Raw genomic sequence first — 26710 nt, 5'->3', positions numbered from 1 at the left:
CCAAAAGTTAAATTCCACTTACTTTCAGACGTCTTCTTCTCAGTTCCTGTAGTTTTCATTCGCTCCCAGGAATTCTGTTCCTTCTTTTCACAATCTTTAATGTCAAAAAGTTCTTTTTCCTCTTTTCTCTTTTGTCTCATCTTGTCATAAGTAGATTTTGAAACAGAAATTTTAATCTGAATTAAAAAGTTGAAATATCTGTAAGTATTCAGGGAGTTTGTTATTTAACATAGCTATCTTCATCTCTGACAACTACATAGAGACATTAAGTGTCTACATATAAAAAAAGTAAGTTATATATATTTTTAGTCCTTATTTTAGGAATTCTAAAATTGACTAGCTGGGTGTCTGGGTGGCTCAGTGGGTTAAACCTCTGCCTTTGGCTAAGGTCATGATCTCAGGTCCTGGGATAGAGCCCTTCATCGGGCTCTCTGCTCAGCAGGGAGCCTGCTTCCCTTCCTCTCTCTCTGCCTGCCTCTGTGCCTCCTTGTGATCTCTCTCTGTCAAATAAATAAATAAAATCTTAAAATAAAATAAAATTGAATAGAATTACATGATGCTAACATCATAACTGAATTTGTACCTGAGGACACCAGTCTGTTACTCCTCGAGTGTCCTAGAAAATTGTTGAGTATGTAAATACACACACACACACAAACATAAAGTACATGTATAGTTTAAAGTATACTAGATACTTTATACCAGAATGAGAATATTTTTGCTGGAAAGAAAAATAATCCATTATTTAAATGATTAAGGATCAGAAATTTCAATTATCCTGGGATTTTAAAAATTTAATCAAAACACCTTCATCACCCCAAATCTGATGAACACAGCACAATTAAATAATATAGGCTTGAGTTTATCCTAATAATCAGCAAATAATCTTACATCCTTTTCATTCTCAATATCAACATATGATGGAATATTTTGCTGGACTGCTCTTCCATAAATCCCTGATGGTGGTTCAATGTTTTGTTTAGTTGAAAATGCATCTCCATTTTCCACAGAAGTTATCACTGATTGGCTGCAGGCTGCTGGTGCTGAATTTGGACTTCCAAATACACCTGAAATTAACCCACCATCAAATTGCCATTAAGTATTTATGTGATCATACTCTAATAACAAAGTTAAAGACAAGCTCTTGACTTTAAGAAATAAACAATATAGTTAGTAAGAAAAACATGTCAAATAATAATAAATATAAAAATAAATCCCCTAACAGGACAATCATACAGGTATCACTAGACATTTCACAATATTAATTGAGAACTGCATATTGTAATAACGAGTTTAAATGAAGGAAAGGTTGATATGATGTGTGTTTAAGATGATTTCAGTGCAAGGATTTGAGCTGCAATTAGAAGACACAATGAATTTGGGCAGGTAAATGAAGGAGGAGGAAGGGCATCCTGTAAGATGGTAATGCTTAGAAGAAGAGCTGAACAAGTATAAAGCATGTAAATGAAGTGAATAACTCAGTTTGGTTAAGAACAAGGCAGAAGAATAACAGAAACTAAGTTTGCAAGGGTAAGTTGGAGCCAATCTGAGAAGGGCCTCAAATTAACTTAATGAGACTCTACCAAGCAAACAATTAGGAAAGCTTTCCAAGTATTTCATCCTATTTCACGGTATTTATTAAAAATAAATTGTCGATCATCAATGTCTATCATCACATTCTACCTTTTTGATTAAAAAAGAAACTAACTCAGATGTGTTAATTAACTTTATGGGGGAATCCTTTCACAATGTATATGGATATTAAATAATCACTTACAGTTTTGTCAATTATACCTCAATAAAGTTGAAAAGAAAAAAGAGTTTTAAAGAATATTTGCAAATATATTGTTCAAAGGTCCTCTAATCCTCCAAAAATATGTAACAGGGGTTAATTCTGATTTGTCTATACTCTGTTTGGAAAATAATGAAATTATATTAAATACTAAGCTGATAAATTATAATTAAGGACTATTATTTGAACTTAAACTGTGATAAAGCTGTCTTAGCTATCCTAAAAATGTCTTAGAAGTCCCTAAGCTGCAGCTGTTACATAAAGTATCTCTCTGAAAATTACTCACATGAATTTACTTAGTTTTGTTAGAAGACAGAAATCTAAAATTAAGTAATCACTTCTAATTTTTTCAATTTAATAATTTCTTAAAAAGAAAGTTCTAATAAAAAAAGTTCTGATCAACACTTGAATCACATTCTTCTCTGTTCTTTAATGATATCCTCTGCTTATGTGTGGAGAACACATACAATTAACAAGCTAAATAACTTGGAAATACCTTTTCCAACAACAACTACTGAGTCTTCTGGTAAGGTATTTGTGGATATGAAGTCAAAACTGGGAATTTGCTGTAAATTTGATGATGACCCTGTAAATGCTAAAGAAACAAACAAAAAACCCCACATTTTAATATTGTTATATAGTATTTTAGGATATTATAACATGGTCCTTTAAAACAGAAAATTTTATTTCATACATGGATTTTATAATTTATTTATTCACACTTATTTATTAATTCAATAAATATTTGAAATTAGAATACCTTGTTTGACTAGGCAGTAGAGAGAAAAGAGACCTTCCTTCCCCTAAGGACTATATACATAGCAGAGTTAAGAATGGGAAGATATACAAGAAAATAATCACAGCATGAAAAATGAGCAACAAAAGGTAACCACGAAGGAAAGCCTCTGACTCCTAAAAACAGCCAAGTCAATCTCTCAGCAATCTGTAATTTTCTAGGTTAACTTTCACCTCAGTGTGCGATTATTTGTTTAATTATTCTACTACTAGACTGTAAGCTCTATGGAGATAGGACCCATGTCTGGTTTCAATTATGCTTTTCCAGAGCCTCTTAGTAGGGCATATAGTAGGTTTTCAATAAATATATGTTAGATGAACGTTACAAGACAGAAAAAATGAAAAGCAAAGTATAATTAATTTGGGGTCTACAAACAGATACCTCAGGTAGACTCAAAAGGTGTTAAGTTGACAAAGGAAAGCAAATTTCAGTAAATGCAACAATTTGTTCAAAATCTGTCCATAAAGTGTATACATAGTCTCTCAAGAAATGACTGAATAATTAGACAAATCTCAAGAGGAAACATATAAAGAACATGTTATCCTTAAGTAGTTTAACTTCATTTATCAGGCTGATATAACTAGTCATTTTTTACACTACTAGTCATTTTTTACTTTTACTTTTTATACTACATTTTCTTGTAAACAAAACACTGGAAGAAATGTTGCTCACTAGGTCTCAACTGTAAAATATAAAGAAAAAATAAACTTAAAAGACTCTTGACACATAAGCTAATCTTATTTAACCTTTTTGTTACTTCTATCTCATTCATCCAAATAGCGAAAGAGAAAACACTAACTCATAAAAGCTATTTTGCTAAGCATTATCAGTAGTCACTTTCTTAATGCTAAGCATTATCAGTAGTCACTTTCTTAAGTCATTAATTGGGGCTTTATATGAATATGCTAGAAAATGGGCAGGTTCAAAGGAACAACCAGCAAAGGAGTGGAATGGGAAGAAGTGGTTCTGAAAGCAAATCTTAAAACCGTCTGAAGTTTCTTACAAAATGAATCCATTCATATATGCCACCTATTGCCAATATTTCTTTTGGAAGTTGTTTTATTCCCTTCAGCGCTGTACTCAAAAGTCACTTTACTCTGATTGTTTGAAGATGCAATGTTTGAGGGACTGTATCCAAGGCTACAATGTTAGTTTGGGTTGGCTCATCACTGCTCCATTCATTTAACATGTGGTATTGGACACCATTACATGCAAAGCCTAATAGGAATAAAAAAATGCAATACCTTTACTTTTAAATAATTTATACTACTCCACACCAGTTAAGTGGGGAAAACTTTCTAAAGAAATGGATTCTAGCCAGTATTCAAAAAGCAGACATGCTATGAACACATTAGGATCAGAAACAGACATCTAGGCTGACTGTACATTGCCACCTAAGAAAACTTCCAGTACTAAGAATGCCAGAGCACTGGGAATGAAAAGAGTAGTAAGAGATAATGTAGTAAGTTCAGCTGACGCAAGATTATTAAGGGTCTTAAAAATTATGCTGCAGGGGCGCCTGGGTGGCTCAGTGGGTTAAGCCGCTGCCTTCGGCTCAGGTCATGATCTCAGGGTCCTGGGATCGAGTCCCGCATCGGGCTCTCTGCTCAGCAGGGAGCCTGCTTCCCTTCCTCTCTCTCTGCCTGCCTCTCTGCCTACTTGTGATCTCTCTCTGTCAAATAAATAAATAAAATCTTTTAAAAAAAATTATGCTGCAGAGCACAAAATCTATTCTGTGGGAAACAGGGAACCACTCAAGGTTTTGAGTATGGTAACTATACTTCAAAAAGTTAATTCTGGAAGGGTATAGAGCCTGGAGTAAAAATGGATAAAATAAGAGGCAAGATGTCTTATTCAGAAAGCTATTGCAATTATCCAAGGAAGAGATAATGAAGGCCCATATTAAACAGAACTGGTAGGATTGTCACCACTGCCTGAACTTGGAGGGTAAGGAGAAGTAGACAAAGATGACTCTAAAGTTTTAAGTCCACATAACTGGAAAAATAGTAATGCTACTAATAAAAATAAAAACAAAGGGAAAGGAACTGGTCCTTTTCGTCCTAAAGGAAGGTTAGCCTGGTTTTTGAGCATGTTTATTCTTCTGACCAAAAAGATACAATAGGTGTTTGGTTTAGAGTTGGAAGTATGTGTATGAAGTAATTTTCTGGACTAGAAATAACAGCTGGTCAAAAGTTATAAACATTTTTACGATTCTGCTGTCCAAAAAAGGGTGCCAATAGTAGTGAATAAAGATATTCAGCAATTATTTCAAAGCAATTTCTAAAAAAAGAAAATTAAAAAATTATATGTTAGGGTATGAGTTACTTTTAGGAAGAAAAAAAAATTTTTTTTTAAGATTTTATTTATTTATTTGAGAGAGAGACAGTGAGAGAGATCATGAGTGAGGAGAAGATCAGAGAGAGAAGCAGACTCCCTGTGGAGCTGGGAGCCTGATGCGGGACTTGATCCCAGGACCCCGGGATCATGACCTGAGCCGAAGGCAATCGTCCAACCAACTGAGCCACCCAGGTGTCCCAGGAAGAAAAATACTTTTGTATTGATTATCTTTACATGAGAAATAAAATATATAAGTAAATAGGAAAAAACCCTGTCATTTTCTTTTGTAAAAACAATGAGAGAGAAGAAATCTTTCACAAAGAACATATATTGAATCACATCATGGATGAAATACTTTAAAAATTTACCAAAAAGAAAGATAAAAGAAAAAAAACATTCCAAGCAACTTTTCTTTACTCAATTTATTTCCACAAAAAAACAAACCCGATGTCCTAAAATGCCTGACTGCCTACACAGACACACAGATATACCCACACACCCACACATATGTGACTTCAGATGATCAGAAATAACAAAAGTTAAAAAAAATAAAGTGTCATATCATCTGCAAAAAAAAAAAAAAAAAAAGAAATAACAAAAGTTGACCTATTATAATCATGATTGCTACAAATAAAAAAATGACAGCTCCTTAGAGTTACTAGGAGATTAATTACCTAAATACAGTGACTTCTTATTACTCTATTTAAATATTTATTCCCTTCAAAGTAACTTCCTCGGAGCACCTGGGTGGCTCAGTGGGTTAAAGCCTCTACCTTCGGCTCAGGTCATGATCCCAGGGTCCTGGGATTGAGCCCCACATCGGGCTCTCTGCTTAGCGGGGAGCCTGCTTCCTCCTCTCTCTCTCTGCCTGCCTCTCTGCCTACTTGTGATCTCTGTCAAATAAATAAATAAAATTTAAAATAAATAAATAAATAAATAAAATAAAGTGACTTCCTCTTTATCCTAAAGGAAATTTTAAAAAATGTAGCTTTAATAGGTTCTCTGAAATAATGAAGAGAGCAGTCACAGAGGAGCTGCTTGCTCCACTAAATTTTTAAAGGAAAAAAAAAAAAGAATGCAAATTACTAATAATGGTTAGTGATAACAAAGAAGCCTTCCCAGGTTCTACCATAGGAAAACTATATTCCTGTTTCCACAGTTTTATTCCATGATTACAACCTAAGTAGGCATCTGGGACTTATTTATTCACATGATTTCTCTACCCCATTTTTGTGCTAAAATGTCTTGTAAAATGTGTGTGTGTGTAATCTTGGCGGGGGAGACGTCACCAGAGATTCCCGAGTTTTTTTTTTTTTTTTTTTTTTTTAAAGTTTTTATTTATTTATTTATTTGACAGAGAGAAATCACAAGTAGATGGAGAGGCAGGCAGAGAGAGAGAGAGGGAAGCAGGCTCCCTGCTGAGCAGAGAGCCCGATGCGGGACTCGATCCCAGGAACCTGAGATCATGACCTGAGCCGAAGGCAGCGGCTTAACCCACTGAGCCACCCAGGCGCCCGAGATTCCCGAGTTTTAACCTCATATGTAGTCGCTTCCCTACTCTGGCTTCTCAGGCAAGTACATTAAACAATACATGAAACCTGTATGTTCTCTTATTTGGCAAAATTACTGAAGCAATAACACATCAGCAGAGGGGTAAGAAAAATCTCAAAACTGAGAAATCTCCGTTTATTGGCATGCTTAGGGAGAATTCTAAGACACTTAATTTAGGATTTAGAGACATTCAATTTTAAAAATTAATTTGTGACATTTACTAACCTTTTGTATGTTTATAATGTCTTGGGGGTTCCTTATTTTGTATTTTGAAAACACTAGGTGAAATGTCATGGGACCTATCATCTTCAAAATCACCACATCCAAACCCATAGTTCATACGTTGACCAATTATGCTTACACTGGATGCTGTAATCCCTATAAGATAAAAATACATAAAAATATTTATTTGAATGATTCAGGTAATATTATACATAGGTACGTATCTTCCCTCTAAATCTATCTTGCCTTCTAGGACTTTTAAAAAGGTCAGCAATGTAACATTAGAAATTATAACATTACAGTAATTTAAAGAGTTTTGTCTTATTTTAAATTTTTTTTTTTACTAGCAGTTAAGAACATTTATTATAAACTATATCCAAAACATTTTATAAAACAGGCTTTAAAATTACAATGAAATACAAAATTTAATGTTTGGAAGAGATACCCAAGAACATATATATTTAAAATATTACAGGCATTTAATGTTTAAATGACATATAAACCTTTATAGCAAAAAAAAACAATTTTTAAATCTAGAATTTTTAAACTGTATCCTGAGAGATATTTTCCATTTCTCTCTTCTCTCCTACTCTTGTGTAGTAGGTCTACCCTGGTGTGGCTGGTGAAGCAGTACACTCCAGTGACTAAACTCAGAATCTGTAATTATGCTTCCTGGCTTTAAGTCATAGCACTGCCACTTAAACTGCTGACAGAATCTGAGCAAGACACTTAATCTTATTTTTAAAAATAGGGGATAATAGTATTACCCCTCCAGGATGGTTGTGAGGATTAAGTAAATAGGGATACTCTAAATAGCCAAATCGGGGCACCTCAGTAGCTCAGTCAGTTAAGCATCCGACATTTTTTTTTTTTTTTAAGATTTATTTATTTGAGAAAGAGTGAGAGAAAGCATGAGAGGGGAGAAGGTCAGAGGAAGAAGCAGACTTCCCACAGAGCTGGGAGCCTGATGTGGGACTCAATCCCAGGACTCCAGGATTGTGACCTGAGCCAAAGGCAGTGGCTTAACCAACTGAGCCACCGGGGCGCCCCTAACCATCCAACTCTTGACTTTGGTTCAGCTAACGATCTCAGGGTCCTAAGATCAAGCCCCAGGTCAGGCTCCTCATTCACTGGGGAGTGTGTTTGAGATTCTTTCTTTCCCTCTCCACCATTCCCCATACCAATAAATAAATACATCTTAAAATAATAAAAACAAAAACCCTAATGTGGGTCTCCTTTTAACAAATATCAAAACATTTTAATCTACATTTGAACATTTCGACTGACCACCCTATACCAGTACTTTGAAGCTATTAAAATCACAAAATATCTACTAAATGGAAAATCCTACATAATATTTAAGTCACCATCTATTTTCATATGTATAGTTCCCTACAAATACCACTAGGTAGTAGTAACAAAACACAATTTGTTCTTAAAATTATTATGTTTTTTTTTTTAAATAAAAAAACAGGATCATGAGGGAGAAGGGGTGGTTGGTGGCAACCAGTCAACAGAGGACTGCCGGGTAAAAGACAATAAAAGTCACTTCACAGACAGTCAAAAAATATTTGGTGTTAAATGATAGAGAACTTCTGGGAGTAAAGTGATATCTGTCTATATTCCTCTTAGTTTTTATTTTATTTTATTTTATTTTATTTTATTTATTTGACAGATTGAGAGAGAGAGAGAGAGCAAGCAATGGCACTGGCACAAGCACAAGAGAGTGGTAGACAGAAGGAGAGGGAGAACCAGACTCCCCGCTGAGCAAGAAGCCTGATGCAGGACTCTATCCCAGCACCCTGGGATCATGCCTGAGCCGAAGGCAGATGCTTAACCAACTGAGCCACTCAGATGTCCCGAACTCTTCTTAGAAGTTTTGATAGTTAATCCATAAAGGTAGCATCATAAAGATACTTGTTTAGGTGCAAATGTTTTTTATTAATAGCAGGTATTACTAATCTGATGCTACAAAAAAAAGTCTACTATAACATAATTCAGGAAATGTTCCTATATAAATTACCTATAGCACATTTACCTATGTGCTATAATAGGGAGTGATGGATTACACGTGGAAATATTTACTGGAAATGAGGACACAAAGACAAGTTGGATTTATAGTATCTACATAATTATTTTTGCTTTTCTCTTCAGATAGTCTTTACTTTAAGCATTAACATTTTTATGCTTTATCAATTAAATGATAAACTTGTAGGAATCATTTACAAAACCCTATCTATCCCACCAAAAAAAAAAAAAAAAATGTAAACCCAAGTTTATAAAATCCTAAACTGTTAGCAACGTTACATTTAGAGGGCATATTAAATTTAACCAAGAATATCTCACTGTGAATTCAACAGCAGAATTTCCAAAACTTGATCTTAGAAATACTTATTTATTAAAAATAAAGACTTTTAACTCTGAAGATCAATTCACTAGTTGTGAGGTGAGGTCCAAGAATCTCTGTTACAAGTATCCCTGGTGATCCCAAGGCAGGTTAAGTTTGAGAAATACCAAATATTAGACAAATTTGGCAAACACCAAATATTGTATATAGAAGTATGTACTGCTCTAAGAACTTTTTCACTTTACTAAAACTTAAGTGGCTTATGAGGTCGGGGGGAATTTCAAATCTAGGTTTTCTAAATCTATTCTTTTTTAACTCCAAACATATTCTTCCAGAAGAGGGCTTCACTTTTGCAAAGAAGACACAGGTTACCAATAACTTACATAATGTTATGAAGAATTTACTATAATAATCAGCCTTAAAAAGGGATTTAGGAATATGTTTAGGTGTTATGTTTCTTTGTGTCTCCTCCTTTAAGGGAATAAAAGCCAGGTGTCTACTATGCATTAGGTGCTTATACTCAAATGTTCATTACTCCTTCTCAAGGTTTACATTACCAGATGAGGGAACTGCATTTCAAAGCAGTTAAATCACTTGCCCAGCTCATGGATGTGGTCAAACTGGGATTCCATCTGGGGTCTTTCAGACTCCAAAACACATAAACACTTGTCTTCCTGTGCCTAATAGATTAACTAACTCTTTGTGGAATACTAGCTTTGTGGAAGCCAATATACCAAGCATGCATGGTTGAATTAGGCATTCATGATAATAAAGGCACTAGGTAGGTAATCAGAGGTAAATAATCTCTGGGGATTGAGAATCTGAGAGTCCAAAGAAGTAAAATAATGCCAATACCACTATAAGATGTCAGTGCAAAATGTAAAGATATCACGAAAGAGGTAATAATCAATTTTTTGTCTGAATGGGGAGGTTTTACAGAAAAAGCAACTGAACAGTTTTCCGAGCTGAATTGGGTGTGGTATGGATTCCACATTTCACCCAGAAGAATTTGTACATGTAACTAACTACAAAAAGAGAGGAAATGGTATTGAAAGTGGTCTGATTTAACTGGAATACAAAATTACAATGAAGGAAGTGAAATATGAGGCTGGAAAGGTAGACAGAGACAGATCATGGAAGAATGCCCTAAATAAATTTAGGCTGGACAATACAGTCAGACTTGCACTGAGGTGAACTGATTATAGACAATGAGACTAAAGCCGGAGAAAAATCTTACAAGGCTAAGAAAGAAAGGAATGAATAAAAGTGATAATGGAGACTAAAAAGAAGAGATGAAATTAAGACATATTTAGGGGCAAGAAATTTTAAAATATTGGTAGACAAATACATACATACATAGCTTTTTAGAGAGGAAATTATATATAAGGTAGAGTAGCCTCAAAGTTGTTAGGACTTTTATACTGAGATCATGTGAAAATAAATGTCAATGTGTTATAATTCACTCATAATCCAAAACAGTGTTACCCATCATAAAGAAGAATCACATGCAGTTTCCATCCTAAATAGATGAGAATCCAAATATTTCTCCAAAAGATTACTAATAACTAAATCTATTTTCTGAAAAGTGATGCTATACATTAGAGACTTCCAGGTTAGTTCACGAAATTCTTAACAAGATACAAACAAACTTAACTATTAGTTACTGTGTTTAAAAAAAAAAAAGGTCTTTTGTGATGCCTAGTGGCTTCCAAACTATGCTGCCTATTAGAATCACCCTCAGGGCTTTCAAAACTCTGCGGGCCAAGTCACATTTCATATCACTTAAACCAAAATGTCCAGATGGAAGAGCCAGGCTAAAGCACACCTATGAGCTTAAAGGGGGATCAATTATTTCAGTAAATATTTTTTCTTCCAAGAATACTACAGTACTTATTCTTGCCAAAAAAGCTCTTGTGAGGAGTTAAAAAGATTATTAGTCTTAACTGGTAACTATAAAAATTCTACATCTGAAATGCATTTTTTATATCATTTAAAAATCATACTTTCACAATTATTATATGCTCTTCCTGATATGAGGAACTTGAGAGGCAGAGTGGTGGGTTTGGGGGGGTAGGAAAGGAAAAAATGAAACAAGATAGGATTGAGAGGGAGACAAACCATTAAGAGACTCTTAATCTCACAAGACAAACTGAGGGTTGCTGGGGTGGGGGTGGGATGGAGACCGTGGTTGGGTTATGGACATTGGAGAGGGTATGTGATATGGTGAGTGCTGTGAAGTGTGTAAGCCTTCACAGACCTGCACCCCTGGGGCAAATAATACATTATATGTTAATAAAAATAATTGATTAAAAAATCATACTTTCTATAAAACGTATTTATAAAATAGCTATAAAATACCTGCAGCGGGGCTTTGGTCAGCTATCTCAGAGTTTCTATTCTTTGCAGAAGAAAGTCTTGTTAGACAAGGCTTTGATCCAAATGTTGGAAATATGTCTGACCTACAATGAAACAAAGTAATTTCAATACACATTAAAGATAGTAAAATATTCTTAAATATTAAGGCAGGAGCAAGTATAAAAACTATAGCTAAGAATATTTTTTATTGGTATTCCTAGTTCACTTTTTGAACTTCCAACCCCTTGATATGTAGGCAGTTCTTAATTATTCATGGAAAGATTACCAAAGGCAGGGAAGATTCTCTAACTCATATTATATAACCTTTTGTTGGGTCAAAAAAAAAAAGAAAAATCAAAACTGATCCAAAGAAATTCATTCCAACACCAAAGCAAATGACTCCTAATCATTTAATATACTATTTGCCCTCATAGATAATAATACAAAAAAAGAGACTGAAATGCATTACAAATTAGAGATAAGCAACAGGTGGGTTATATTAGCACATGCCATTTTCTTCCTGAATTATTCTGTTATACTTTTCTGACATCATAGAGACCCACAGGCTTTGTTTCACAAAGAAAGTGACTGAAGAATGTTAAATCTGAATGTAAAGGAACTGTTCAAAATCACACAAGTGTTGTAATATCAAAAAGCCAGTGATGGATATTATAAAGAAGAGATTTTACAAAGGAGCATAGTTCTTAGTAGTTGGGTAAGCATATTTGTTAATTGGCCTAGAGAGACGTCAATGTTAAACTTTAAAAAAAAATTTTTTTTAAATGTTAAACATTTTTAAAGAGTAATTTCTCTAGAATAGATGATAGGTTTCTTTAGTCAATTTACATTTATACCATGTATCTGACTTGAATGAAAGAAAATACTTTAAGTCTCTAGAAGAATGATTCTCAAGAGTTTTTCCTCCCCAACCCACTTAAAGATGAAAGCCCTACATGAGGTAATAGTGGCTCTCTTTGCCATGATTCTTAAGGCAAGATGCAAGCTGGTTAAGAATAATTGTTTTAAAGCTATTAAATTTAAGCAGAGAGTCAATTATCATATGGTTTCATGTACTTGTGGAGCATAAGGAATAGCATAGAGGACATTAGGAGAAGGAAAGGAAAAGTGAATTGGGGAAATGAGAAGGGGAGATCAAGCATGAGAAACTATGGACTCTGAGAAACAAACTTTGAGGCTTTTGGAGGGATGGGGGTAGGGGACATATTAAGGAGGGCACGTATTGCATGGAGCACTGGGTTTGGTACATAAACAAATCTAAAAAGAAGAAAGAAATTAAGTGAAAAAAAAAGCCATTAAACTTAATGTGGAAATACAAAATTCATTAAAGGTAACTGAGTCCAGTAATGAGGGTATACTGAACTCCTCCTCACAGAGTTCAGTATCTGAAGAGAATTCCACGAGACAACATAGAGAATAGTGAATTCTAAATGTTACACTATAAAGTGAACTTTTCTTACCAACTAGGTTCTAAATTATTTACTGGACCTTGCAACTGCAGGAGTATTTAACATAAAACTTTACATCCATAGAAGATAAGGGAAGGACTTCAGGTCTAAAGAGATAAATATCTACTTTAAATGCTGATAACTGGGTCACCTGGGTGGCTCAAGGGGTTAAAGCCTCTGCCTTCAGCTCGGGTCATGATCCCAGGGTCCTGGGATCAAGCCCCGCATCCGGCTCTCTGCTCAGTGGGGAGCTTGCTTCCTCCTCTCTCTCTGCCTGCTTCTCTGCCTACTTGTGATCTTTGTCAAATAAATAAAATCTTAAAAAAAAAAAAAAAGTCTGGGGCGCCTGGGTGGCTCAGTAGGTTAAAGCCTCTACCTTCGGCTCAGGTCATGATCCCAGGTTCCTGGGATCGAGCCCCACATCGGGCTCTCTGCTCAGTGGGGAGCCTGCTTCCTCCTCTCTCTCTCTCTGCCTGCCTCTCTGCCTACTTGTGATCTCTGTCTGTCAAATAAATAAATAAATAAAAATAAAAAGCTAAATGTTAACTATCCTATGACCTAACAACTCTACTCTTAGGTTTTTGTCTAAAATAAAGAGGGAAGAGATATCCCAAAATCCTAGAAGAGAGCCACAGGAATTTTCAGAAATCAAGGTGGGATCACTATCTAAGACTTAGAGGTCACTGAGGTAACCTGGTAAAGTTTGTTGAATTGTTTTACCAGAAAAAAATGCTCTGGGGTGTCCAGGACTCTAACTCTAGAACTGCTGTAAGGAGATTCCTGGGAAGGCTGCAAAAGCTATGGCACAGAGGCCTGCACTATTACAAGACAATGAAACAACAAAATATAAGAAATGGGGAGGTAACAGTTGGGTGGAGTTTATCTACAAATTAGACAAAACTGGTGCTGAGTTTTCAATGAAAGCAGTAATAACAGCTTAAAGGTCCACTGCAAAAGACTCAATGATCCAGAATAGAGCTAAAAAACAAAGAATATTAGGATAAATCTCAGGCAGAACAACTAGGACTTGGGAAATAAGAATTTATATATTACTGCAGGTGCTCTAAGTTACAGCTGATGTGTTCTCTTTCTCCATGCATCCCAAACCAAAGCCTAGCTAGATAGTATCTATAAACTTTCCCACTGTCTTCTAAATGTACTTCAACATTTTAAGAACTAGAAAATAGGGGCTCCTAGGTGGCTCAGTTATTAAGCATCTGCCTTTGGCTCAGGTCATGATCCCAGAGCCCTGCATTCTATCGGGCTCTCTGTTCAGCAGGAAGCCTGCTTTTCCCTCTCCCACTCCCCCTGCTTTTGTTCCCTATCTCACTGTATCTCTTGCTGTCAAATAATAAATAAAATTTAAAAAAAAAAAACACTAGAAAATAAATAGTTAAGTTTTTTTCAAATATGGTATTAGGGATCAGGCTACAAATTAAAAGATCAGCATTCATTTAACACATCAAAAAATAAAATACATTATTCTCTTCCCCTGGGGAGTTGTAGACAGAGAAGAAGTCAATGATTCTTGGCTATAAACTCCACTTTCACTATAAGAGCTGATGTTTGGAGAGGAAGATCGAGACGGTGAGTCCATGGTCAAGTCGAGCTTAATTGCAGAATCAGGGCTTTCAAGATCAGAAGTACTGCCACTCAGTTTTGCTCTTTTCTTAGCTGCACTATTACGAAGGGACCTAAGAGAACTCTGCATCTAAGGAAAAAAACAACAACAATTAACTTACAAGACATTTATATGAGTAAAGTTTATCCTTAGATTTTAAATTCCATTCACTATACCTAGCTAGCCAGTGTCCAATCTGGTACTAACAAGATGGTATTAACGTATTTGTACATAAAAAAAATATGTATTTTATAAACAACCAATTTATAAACAAAACTGTAAGCTGTGTAAAAGGAAGGATTTCAAGCTATTATTCACCATGGTATTTCTGACATTGAGAATAATGACTAATATAATAAAATTTAATTAGTAAATGAATCATTCAACCAGATGGTAGATATCTGAGTTGAGGTCAGAAAGGTCTAGCCAATCTTAGGTCACTGGTGTGTAGATGTGGCCATTTAGAAATTCTGTGAAAAGTAATGTTTTCTAAAATTAGAAGTTTGTATCAAGATTGTCAGTATTAGGGGTCAGAGAATAACAGATGACTATATGTGACTTCTGAAACCAAGTATTTCTAGAAATGTAGAGTAGAAGATGCCCTTACAAAGATATTAAAGTTGGGAATAGAAACCTGAATGAATTAAGGAACCCAGAAATATACATAAACTGTTTCACTTACATTTTGATTATAATAATTAAAATGGTTGATTCTACAGTATGGCCACTTCCCTAGTAAATCCTTAGAATTAGAAGGCTTGCCATTATAAAAATAGTACTATCCTTCTGTATTTATCAATAATTATATAAAAGAAATTATCCTTTCAATTATTCATTAAAAGATAAAGGGCTATTTTTAAGGTATCATACAAATAATGCAAAAAGATGTAGCATCAGATGAAATTTATGAGTTATGTAGGAAAATGATCCTTCCAGAACTTTCCTCCCTTTAAATGAATTCTTTTCCTAGTACCAGTGAAATATAACTATGGGTTCAGAGGGAAGGAAAGATTTTACAAGCAGTCAGAAGTTGGAATGACTAATTAATTTATTTAAGAACCAATTTTGGTACACATGTTTAATGCTAAAGAAATATCCTTAAAATGAATATGCATTAATTTTATTTTACTGAGCAAACTATCAGTGTAGGATGCTTACATCTTAAAAGCAGGCAAAAATAAGACCACAAAATATAACTGTTTCATTATACACATTTAACGTAAAACAACTTTTTAAACCTGACATCAGGCTGACTAATATGATGAAAAGAAAGCATCTATGGAAAGAGTGCTCCGTATCCAAAGTAATACAACAACCACATTCCTTCTCTGACATAATTAGTAAGTACAGGGTTGTCACAATGGCAATGGATTTTTATAGTATAAATGGAGTGACTGAGAATTCATAGTTCATGAAGATAAATAAACTTGTACATATGCACAACAGACATGCTCAGGAATGTCCAAAGCAGCACTGTCTGCAACAGCAAAAGACTAAGAATAAGCCCAAATAAATTATGATAATATCATAAATGTAAAAATATAATATATTAAAAGTACACAAATACATAAAACACAAATTAATGGTGACAGTGGTTGCTTCTGGTGAAGAAAGGAAAGGAACTGGATTGGGGAGGGAACTATGTTATGTTATTTATTTAAAAATAGGAAACATGCAAATTGTTCATTTGGGAGGGATTAGCATATGGGTATACTGCTATATAACTCATACTTTTAAATTAAAAAGAAGTAATATATGCATAGAAGAAATGCTGAAAGGAAACACATTAGAGTATTAATGGCAAATTATTCTGGGTAGTGGGATTTGATGTGATGAATTTTCTTCCAATACTTCACTATAGTTTCTACATTTTCTATAACGATCATAAAATACTTTTATTAAAAAAAACATGTTATGGAATTAAAAGGTACTTGATTTTACCTTAAATAACAGATATTATATTATAGGAAATTATAAGCATTTAAAAATTATTAAAAATGGTATTTGGCTCTAACCTCTTCTTGATCCAAATCTTTATCTCTGATATCTAATTCTGAAAGATCAATTTTAAGACTATCTTTTTCATTCTTCCAAATATCATCAGGCTCTTTCTTTTTGGGTCCCACTGTGTTCAAGTCAGCTTTATCAGGCAAAAGACTGATTCCCCTTGGTATGGGAGGGACAGGTTTGGTCCCATTTAGGCCTCGTCGGGAAGATGGTGATCTCACCAAAGCAGGTATAAGTTGAACTGGAGAAAGTTTTTCTTGAGAATTTTCTCCTGCATGAAAAAAATATTTTTTACTTACATTTTTTTAATTTCAGAGAACTGGGAGTTATAATCATAAATGTTTGGAATACACTGTTTTAAAATTAAAAACACATTATCTTTTATTAGAAGAATATTATTTAAAATCAGATCAACATATTAATGTCCCCTAACAAATATAATAAAAATGAGTCACTAGAAATTCTTTCATATTAAATAAAAACATTATATACCAGGTTAAATTCTTATCTTTATACACATTATCATAACCAATATTTGTATGATAAAGTCCACAAGCAAGCCAGAAGGACTACCTGCCTGGCTTCATTTAATTAGGTAAGTAACCTATGAGTGACTATTATATGCAAAGCAGTAGTGCTGGGCACATGGGAGAACAAACTTAATGAATTCTCAGCTTTCAATACAGCATTTGATTTTGTAGGAAAGACAAACATAAAAAGAAATTAATGGAGGAAATGAAGGTGTAGTTCTAAGAAAGAATGGTTAGGGGCACCTGGGTGGCTCAGTGGATTAAGCCTCTGCCTTCAGCTCAGGTCCTGATCCCAGGGTCCTGGGATCGAGTCCCGCATTGGGCTCTCTGCTCAGTGGGGAGCCTGCTTCCCTCTCTCTCTCTCTCTGCCTGCCTCTCTACCTACTTGGATCTCTGTCAAATAAATAAATAAAATCTTAAAAAAAAAAAAAAAAAGGAAGAGTGGTAAAATTGACTAACCATGCAACAAACTGACCTTACAGTCATGTTATAAACTATAACACCAGTGTTGCAGGTTAGTTTAAAAGTGGTACATCTTAGCTCAGAGGCTGTGGAAAAGAAAATATGTGGGATATAGGCACTGCCCTTAACAGACTTTTTATTTAAGATGGGATTTGTCTTGAATAAATACATATGCTAATTTCATTATTTTGTAAAGGGTTACTGTTGTTGCTGGTTTTTTTAAAAGATTTTGTTTATTTATTTGTCAGATAGAGGGAGAGAGACAGAGAGAGCACAAGCAGAGGGAGCAGCAGACTGAGGGAGAAGCAGGCTCCCTGCTGAGCAAGAAGGTTGATGTGGGACTCAGTTCTAGGACCCTGGGATCATGACCTGAGCTGAAGGCAGTTACTTAACCAACTGAGCCACCCAGGCATCCTGGAAAGGGCTATTGTTAAGAAAAGAATATTTTAGTTAACAAATAATAGAAACTCTTTTAAATAAATTTAATATTACTAAGCATTCAAAAACTGTAGAATAAATGGATACTAAGCATTAATTATATTTCTAATGCTAAAATTTGTTACTAGGCTCTTGGGCTGTTCATGTTTATGTTCATTATAAAGCATATTAGTTGCCTAGTTCTAAAAAAAGATTTTGAAGTACAAATTTAAAGAAATGACAATTTCATTTGAATTTTATTTTATATAAATGTTTGATTTATTTAACATACTATTAAATATTTTCCTAGATGCTTCCTAATTCAGAGAAATAAAATGCCAGTTCTTAAAGATCTAATAACCCTAACTCCAAAGTAGTATTTCAAAAACACAAATAAATTTGAACAAAGTATTAATTTTTACCATCATTTCTACCTGGAGGGTCAGACGATTTTTGGCTGACAAGCTTTTTCTGTGGACTTGGCTTTGGTAGTCCTTCAAAGCTTTTAAGAGGCCAGGAATTGGAGAAGTTAACAGAAGTATCCTGAGATTTCTTTGGAGATACGGTAAGAGATGTGTGCTTTGGACTAGTTCGAGGTGATGAGAGAGGATAGGATGGAAGGATGAAACCTCCTGGACTTGCATTTAGACCAGAATATGAAGAAGTACGTTCTGTCTGGCTACCAAAGGTCTGCTGTGACTTAGGGGCAAAATTCAGGCTAGCATACACTGTAATAAAACAAAAGAAAATATGTTATTTATGTATATACATCTAAGAGTTTAAAGCTGGTTTGCTTTTCTTAAAGTTTATATCTTTTTGTACAGTGTGAGGTAAAGATCTAATTTTTTTCTAAATAGATAGCACACTTTTCCCAGTGCCAAGTTTTAAACTGTCCTTTCTTTTCATCTATAAAGTTCATATACATATACATATATATATGTATACACACACATTTAGATGCTTCTTATTGGTTCAATTAGTCTATTTTGTCTATTCCTGCACTAATACTAAAATGTTTTATTTATCATAATGTTATCCAATAGGATGGATGTCCTTCCATTTTTTATTTTCTTTAGAATTATCTTGGCCATTCGCGGCTTTCCATTCTTTTATATGTATTTCAAGATCAGCTGTCAGGTCCTATACAAGATCCTTGTTGGGTTTTTGATTGGAGTGACATTGAATTTACAGAACAACCTAGAAATAACTGCCATTTTTCCGATAATCAGCCTCTCTGTTTAAAACAGTTAAACAGGGAGGCTGAATTCCTTTAATTTATTTAGGTCTTTGTCTCTCAAAAATGTATTTTAGCTTTCATTACAAAAGGTATGTGAATCTTTTGTTAGGTTTCCATATACTTATATTTTTTGTTGGTACTGTAATTTTTTTTTTAAAGATTTTATTTATTTGTCAGAGAGAGAGAGAGAGAGAGAGAGAGAGCACAGGCAGACAGAATGGCAGGCAGAGGCAGAGGGAGAAGCAGGCTCCCTGCCGAGCAAGGAGCCCGATGTGGGACTCGATCCCAGGATGCTGGGATCATGACCTGAGCTGAAGGCAGCTGCTTAACCAACTGAGCCACCCAGGCGTCCCGGTACTGTAATTTTTTTTTCTTAAAAATTATATTTTCTAAAAGTTGCTGGTGTCTAGGAACTTTATTGACCTTTATATTCTGGCAACCTTGCTAAATCGTTTAATATTTTAACAGTTTTCTGTATATGTTTTTAGATTATCTTTGTAGGTAATCTAGTAATTTTCATAATGATAATGATGGCAACTACGAAAATGATAATGATGGGAGCTAACACTTAGCACTTTACTACATGTCAAGTGGTGTTCTTTTTTTTTTTTTCCCCCGATCAAGTGGTGTTCTAAACACTTTGTGTGTATTAAGTAATCTGATCCTCACAAGAACCCGGAGGGGGTACGTACTCATTTTATAGACTAAAAGAAAAAACGTAGGAGGGATAACTAAATTGCCAAAAATCACACATTAGGAAATCATAAAGCTAGGATACAGACCCAGGCACTGTGGCTTCCAAGTGCTCTTAATTATCACATTGTACCACATTTTATCTGAGAGTAATGACAATTTTTGTTTCTTCCTCTACAAACGTTATACTTCTAATTTTGAACTAAGCTCTTCCTAGATAGGGAGTAGAATGACTCCCAAATTTTTAGCACGGATTTTCCTTTGTATCCAGACTTCATATCAAAAGCCACTCAACATCCTCTTTAAAAAGACAGATGACCCAAATGTAACATGTTCAAAACCAAATTATTGATTTCCCAGTAAAATCTACTCTTCTTGGTAAATGGCAGCTCTATTCCTCAAGTTGCTCAGGCCAACAACACTGGACTCATCCTCGATTCTTCTCACAAACCTCATATCTAATCCATTAGTAAATCAACATTAGCAACACAGGGTGATCACTGAGTCTGAAAACTTAGGTGAATACAGAGTAAATGGCTTATTCATATTACATGAGCATACATTATAAAATTATCTATGTTTCCAAACTTTATGGCTACTTTGTACATCAGAATCCAACTACTTCTCACCACTTCCATTGCTTCCTTTCTAATACAAGCCATATCATCTCTGCCCTTTACAATAGCCATATCCTCACTAGTTTGATTTGCACCCTGCCCCCATTGTTACTAAACCTTTTCTCTATATAGTAACTCTGATCCTTTTAAAACAGTCAAATCAGGCTATTTTTGTTTCCTCTCAAAAACCTCTCAACACTTCCCATCCCATTCAGAATAAAATCCCAAATCCTCACTATATCCCACAAGGCTCCAAGTTACCTCTGAAGATTACTCTCCCTCTCACTCAATATACTGACCTTCCTATTTCTCCAATAAGCCAAATGTGGTCCTACTTCGGAGCTTTTGTACTTTGATTATTCTCTCTTCCCGGAATGCTCTCTTCCTGGATTTTTCCAGGTATCAATGTAACTCACTCCCTCACTTCATTTGGGGTTCTGCTTAAACATTTTCACTCACAGAAACTTTCCTTATCACATTCTGTCTCCTATCGTACTTTATTTTTCCTCACAGAAGTCACTTCTGTTCTTGTTTCTTTATTTTCTCCTCTACTAGATTCTGATCTTTAGATTCCAGAACAGTGCCTGCTTCCCAATACTAAAGGGATTAGTATTACATTTTCAAAAGCAATGGTAACAGTGAGCATTTTGTCTTATTCTTGACTTTAAAGTGAATTTTAATACTTTAACACTAAATATAGTTGCTATAGGTATTAACAGATATTAATCAGGTTAAGAAAGTTATTTATAGTTTGTTAGAAGTTTGTAACCATGCACAGATGTTGAATTTTAACCACATCTATCTATTTTTCTCCTACCCACTTAAGCCCCCATGTTGTATTACCACTTCCTCATATAAGGAAGATCATATGATAGTTGTCTTTCTCTGCTTGACTTATTTCGCTAAGCATGATACGCTCTAGTTCCATCACTTATGGTTTGTCTCCCTCCCAATCCCACCTTGTTTCATTTATTCTTCTCCTACCCACTTAAGCCCCCATGTTGTATCACCATTTCCTCATATCAGGGAGATCATATGATTGTTGTGTTTCTCTGCTTGATTTATTTCGCTAAGCATGATATAACCACATCTATCGACACATTTATATGGTTTGCCTCCTTCTTTCTGTGATAAGGTTAAAAATATAGCAGTTTCTGGAAGATTACTTGCACATAATATATAACATACACATTTTAAAACCACATGGCTAGATTCCATTTGCTAATACATTTTTGGGACTTTGTCTTCCATGAAGGTAAGACTGGGCCACCATTTTTTCCCTTTATTCATTAACTTTATGGGGTCATGGAATTAAGGCTATACTCATCTCATAAAATAAAGCAGGAAAACTTCTTTCTTTTTTAATTCTTTCAGTTTGTTTAAGATAGGATTTATCTCTTTTTGAAGGTTTGACAGAATACTAGGAACACCATCTGAACCTGGAATATTTTTGTCATTTTTGTGTGTGTAGGGATAAATTTAAAAAAAAAATTTCTTCAACGATTACAGGTCTATTGAGGTTTTCCATTTCTGAGACAACTTTCACAAGTTTATTAATTGTGTTGTTCATTACTCTGTATCACCTAATCTAAAACTTCTTTATTCTATTTAAGTTTTCTTTTAAGATTTTACTTATTTATTTATTTGAGGGGAAAAGGGAGAATACAAGCAGGAGAAGGAGCAGAGGGAGAAGCAGACTCTCCACTGAGCAGGAAGCCCAATGTGGGGTTGGATCCTAGGACCCTGGGATCATGACCTGAGCCCAAGGAAGCAGACACTTAACTGACTGAGCCGTCCAGGTGCCCCTCTATTTAAATTTTCTATTGACGTGTGGACATTTGTGGATTTGTTAATTTTCTCCTTATAATTCTGTCACACACACTCCTCCCCACCTCCAAATGATTTTAGCAAAGTCTTATCTCTTCTTGTTCTTTTTTCATTATGATGATGATCTTTAGCCCTAAAAATATTTTTACCTTTAGTGTGCATGTTTTCCCTAATATCAGTATTTTTATAGTTGCTATCTTTGACTATTTGTCTGGTATATCTTTTCCATGCTTTACTTTCTCCCATTCTCTTTTGACATGTTTGAGGTATGGCTCTTAAAAATAGCATTTCATAATCCAATTAAAAATATACAGAAGACATCCAGATGGCCAAAAGACACATGAAAAAATGCTCAGCATCACCGATCATCACGGAAATGTAAATCAAAACTACTAATACCTCACACCTGTCAGAATAACTAAATAACTAAATAACTAAAATCAACACAGGGAACAACAGGTATTGGTGAGGATGTAGAGAAAGGGGAATCCTCTTGTACTGTTGGTGGGAATGCAAACTGGTGAGGCCACTCTGGAAAACAGTATGGAGGTTCCTCAAAAAGTTAAAATTGGAGCTACCCTAAGACCCTGCAATTACACTACTGGGTATTTACCCAAAGAATACAAAAATACTAATTCAAAGGGATACATGCACTGTGATGTTTATAGCAGCATTATCTATAATAGCTGAAGTACAGAAATAGCCCAAGTGTCCCACCTATTGATGAATGGATAAAGAAGATGTGGTAGACACACACACAACACACACACAGGAATATTACTCAACCATATAAAGAATGAAATCTTGCCATTTGGAATGACATGGATGGAGCTAGAAAGTATTATGCTAAGCGAAATAAGTCAATCAGAGAAACACAATTGCCATATGATTTCACTCATATGTGGAATTTAAGAAACAAAACAAATGAGCAAAGGGGGAAAAAAAAGGGAAACCAAGAAACAGAAGGGAGGCAGGTTTGGGGGTGGATTAAATAGGTGATGGGGATTAAGAAGTACACTTGTGATGACTGCCAGGTGATCTGAGCACAGAACCCGATGTGGGGCTCAATCCCAGGACCCTGTGATCATGACCTGAGCTGAAGGCAGAGGCTTAAACCACTGAGCCACCCAACATGCCCCAACATGGTGGTGGTCTTAACAGACTTTTTAATGTACACCTACTATTAAGTTAAATGCTGATTCTGGAAGAACTTGATATCCCTTTAGTACTGCTCTTACAGGTATTCTGAGAGGTTATAGAAAACCAGAGCCTCAAAGATCTGATTAAACACTGAGAGTGGAGGTAGTTATCAAAGGTAATGTAATCATTTGGGGGACATCGTAAACAGGAACAGACTAAGCAACAGAGAGAATCTTCACTGCTTCTACTAATCACAAGTCCCCAGGGAATCTAGTCAAAATTTAGGAAATATCTCTTTCATTAAGAAAAATGAACTGTTTTATTGGGAATAACACCATAAAGAAAAACTTTATGGAGTCATATGGCCCTTGTAGTGGGTAGAGGAAAGGGTTGCTAAAATTTAAGTACTGTATTAACAAATCTTCCTTATTGATTTCAAATGAGCATTACTTTTCATTGACAAATAAAGACAGAGGTATGTCCCTATCATTCAAAAAACTTTAGTAAAGGATATTTAACAAAAATTAAAATACCTCTAAAAATATTTCATATGATCCTACCTCTAAATAATAATTGATAAAGCTATTACTTAACACAGACATTTAAGAAACCCCTTCAAATCAAAAATTCATATAACTGACAGTCAGCCTCAAGTCCTTCCTTTTGTTCTCTATCTTAGAGATATATAAGATATCTAATGACAGCTAGTCAAGAAGTTATGGTTCCTAACAGGGGGCTTAATAAATTCTCAACAGCCTTAAAAGGTAAAACTGCTGGGACGCCCAAGTGGCTCTGTCAGTTAAGCATCCAACTCTTGATTTCAGCTCAGGTCATGATCTCAGGAATGTGAGACTGAACCCAGTGTGGCTCCACACTGGGCATGGAGAATACTTAAGATTCTCCCTCTTCCCCTCAACTTGCATAATCTCTTTCAAAAAGGAAAAAGGAAAAGTTAAAACTGCTACAGAACATAACTGTCTTCTGCTAACACAGTACTTTTTAATGAATAATGTTTTTAATTACGTGGTATTAAAATGCTCATTTCTACCATGAGTTTCTAAACCCTCTAATTTCTACCACTTATATTTACATTAAGATTATTCAATCTAACATTTTAGGGTAAGTTATGAAAAAACGTTATTAAAACTGTTACTAAAAATGTAAGTTTTTTAAAAAAATATGTAAGTTTTTTGCAATGAATAAAATTACACAAAATAACATATAAGCTACACTTGGATATCCTACATAATATTTATAAATCTTTGTATCCAAATAAAGTTGGAAATTAAACCTTTATCTTGATGACTGTTAGTTGTTCCTAGGTACTGTAAGTCAGAATCCACACTGCCAGTTTTCCCACATATCTGTGAATATCCAAGTTGTCCACACTTCCCAGAAACATTTGTCTGATGAGTCCCAGTACTGCCTTTGAAGAGAAGGAAGAGAAAAACATAAAAATAAATATTAACTTTATTTCATGAATACATTAAATTTCATAAATATTGATTTCATTTGCATAGGAATAATTACAGGAGTAACTGTACAGTGAACTAAGTAGGCAAGAAAGGGACAGATTTTGCTATGGGCATATCTGATTGGTATCATGGGTTAAAGAACAGAAGAGACTGCAAAAGTACAAAGAAAGGTATATTGAAAAATATACACAAAAACTCTTTCTACATGCTGCCTTACCATGGAACATTTCTCCAGACTTTGCTTTCCTTCTTTTCCCCCCAAGTTTTTACTTAAATTCCAGTTAGTTAACATAGAGTGTAGTATTAGTTTCATAATACCCAGTGCTCATCCCAACAAGTACCCTCTACATCCATCCATCCCCTCAACATCCTCCAGCAACCCTCAGTTTGTTCTCCATAGTTAAAACTGTTTTACGGTTTGCTTCTCTTTTTTCTCCCCTTATGTTCACCTGTTTTGTTTCTCAAATTCCACATGAGTGAAATCATATGGTATTTGTCTTTCTCTGACTTATTTCACCTAGCATAGTACTCTCTAGCTCCAACCACATCATTGCAAATAGCAAGATTTCATTCTTTTCTTTTCTTTCTTTCTTTCTTTTTTTTTTTTTTTTAAGATTTTACTTATCTGACAGAGCAAGAGAGCACAAGCAGGGGAAACAGCAGAGGAAGAGGGAGAAGCAGACTCCCTGCTCAGCAGGGAGCCCAACAAAGGGGCTCGATACCAGCACCCCGAGCCTTAAGCAGCCGATTAACCAACTGAGCCCCTCAGACACCTATACCACATCTTCTTTATCCATGCATCAGTCAATGGACACTTGGGCTCCTTCCATAATTTGGCAATTGTTGAAAATGCTGCTATAAACATGAAAATGCTGCTATAAAATGTGCATGTGTCCCTTCAAGTCATTATTTTTGTACCTTTGGGTAAACATCTAGTACTGCAATTACTGGATCATAGGATAGTTTTATTTTTAACTTTTTATTTTATTTTATTTTTTATTTTTAACTTTTTGAGGAATCACCACTCTGTTTTCCAGAGTCGCTGTACCAGTTTGCATTCACACCAACAATGTAAGAGGATTTCCCTTCTTCTCATCCTCACCAACATCTGTTGTTTCCTGAGCTGATTTTCCTTCTTCCTGACATTTGTAGTATATATTATACAAAAATGTCGTACTGCAGAACTCTTCTAGTTTGTTTCCTAACATGTAACACAGCATTCACATAGTTTCCAAGCCTATGTGGCCATATTTCCAAGATCTCTTTCCCTTGGCTGGTTAAGGTTATTGCTTACTGTGGGTCCTTTATATAAGTTCTAAAATTTTATGATTTTTAAAATTATCTCCCTTTGATTTTAAGCTCCTTTATGTGCTGGACACCTTCTAAAGTAATTTTCACCTCCATGCTTTGGTTCTACTTTAGCCCTATCTATAAGAGTCCCTCTCTTTCTTCACTGCCAATCAATCACAAACCTTTCCCTTTTTTTTTTTTTTTTTAATTTTATTTATCTGACAGACAGAGATCACAAGTAAGCAGAGAGGCAGGCAGAGAGAGAGAGGAAAAAGCAGGCTGTCCGCTGAGCAGACAGCCCGATGCGAGGCTCGATCCCAGGACCCTGGGATCATGACCTGAGCCGAAGGCAGAGGCTTTAACCCACTGAGCCACCCAGGTTCCCCAAACTTCTCCCTTTTTTAAGGTCCAGCTCATGCCCAAATTTTCCTGGAGTTTTCTCAAACCATTTCATCACCACTTCACCACTTCTATCACCTTTTCCTTTCTTAAATCCCTACAGTACTTATAATTCATGTCATCCAATCT

At 35.0% G+C, this 26710-nt stretch overlaps 1 protein-coding gene across 3 annotated transcripts in view; it reads right to left on the bottom strand.

Annotated features, from left to right (window-relative positions):
- TOGARAM1 (TOG array regulator of axonemal microtubules 1) overlaps nt 1–26710 on the bottom strand; it is an 80348-nt gene that overhangs the window by 37862 nt on the left and 15776 nt on the right. For 2 of the 3 annotated variants that reach the window (XM_032344109.1, XM_032344111.1), the window contains exons 3-11: nt 24709–24843; nt 18326–18631; nt 16503–16765; nt 14345–14577; nt 11404–11504; nt 6702–6854; nt 2289–2387; nt 892–1067; nt 23–176 (exon numbers count right to left, since the gene is read on the bottom strand). In XM_032344109.1, the coding sequence (XP_032200000.1) occupies nt 23–176; nt 892–1067; nt 2289–2387; nt 6702–6854; nt 11404–11504; nt 14345–14577; nt 16503–16765; nt 18326–18631; nt 24709–24843 (1620 nt within the window). The remainder of the gene's footprint in view (nt 1–22; nt 177–891; nt 1068–2288; nt 2388–6701; nt 6855–11403; nt 11505–14344; nt 14578–16502; nt 16766–18325; nt 18632–24708; nt 24844–26710) is intronic. The other variant, XM_032344110.1, reaches the window with a different exon arrangement.

This window comes from Mustela erminea, chromosome 5 (genome assembly GCF_009829155.1).
Source record: "Mustela erminea isolate mMusErm1 chromosome 5, mMusErm1.Pri, whole genome shotgun sequence".
NCBI lineage: Eukaryota > Metazoa > Chordata > Mammalia > Carnivora > Mustelidae > Mustela > Mustela erminea.
The sequence above is the reverse complement of the archived record's forward strand: the minus strand, read 5'-3'. Positions and strand labels throughout refer to the sequence as shown.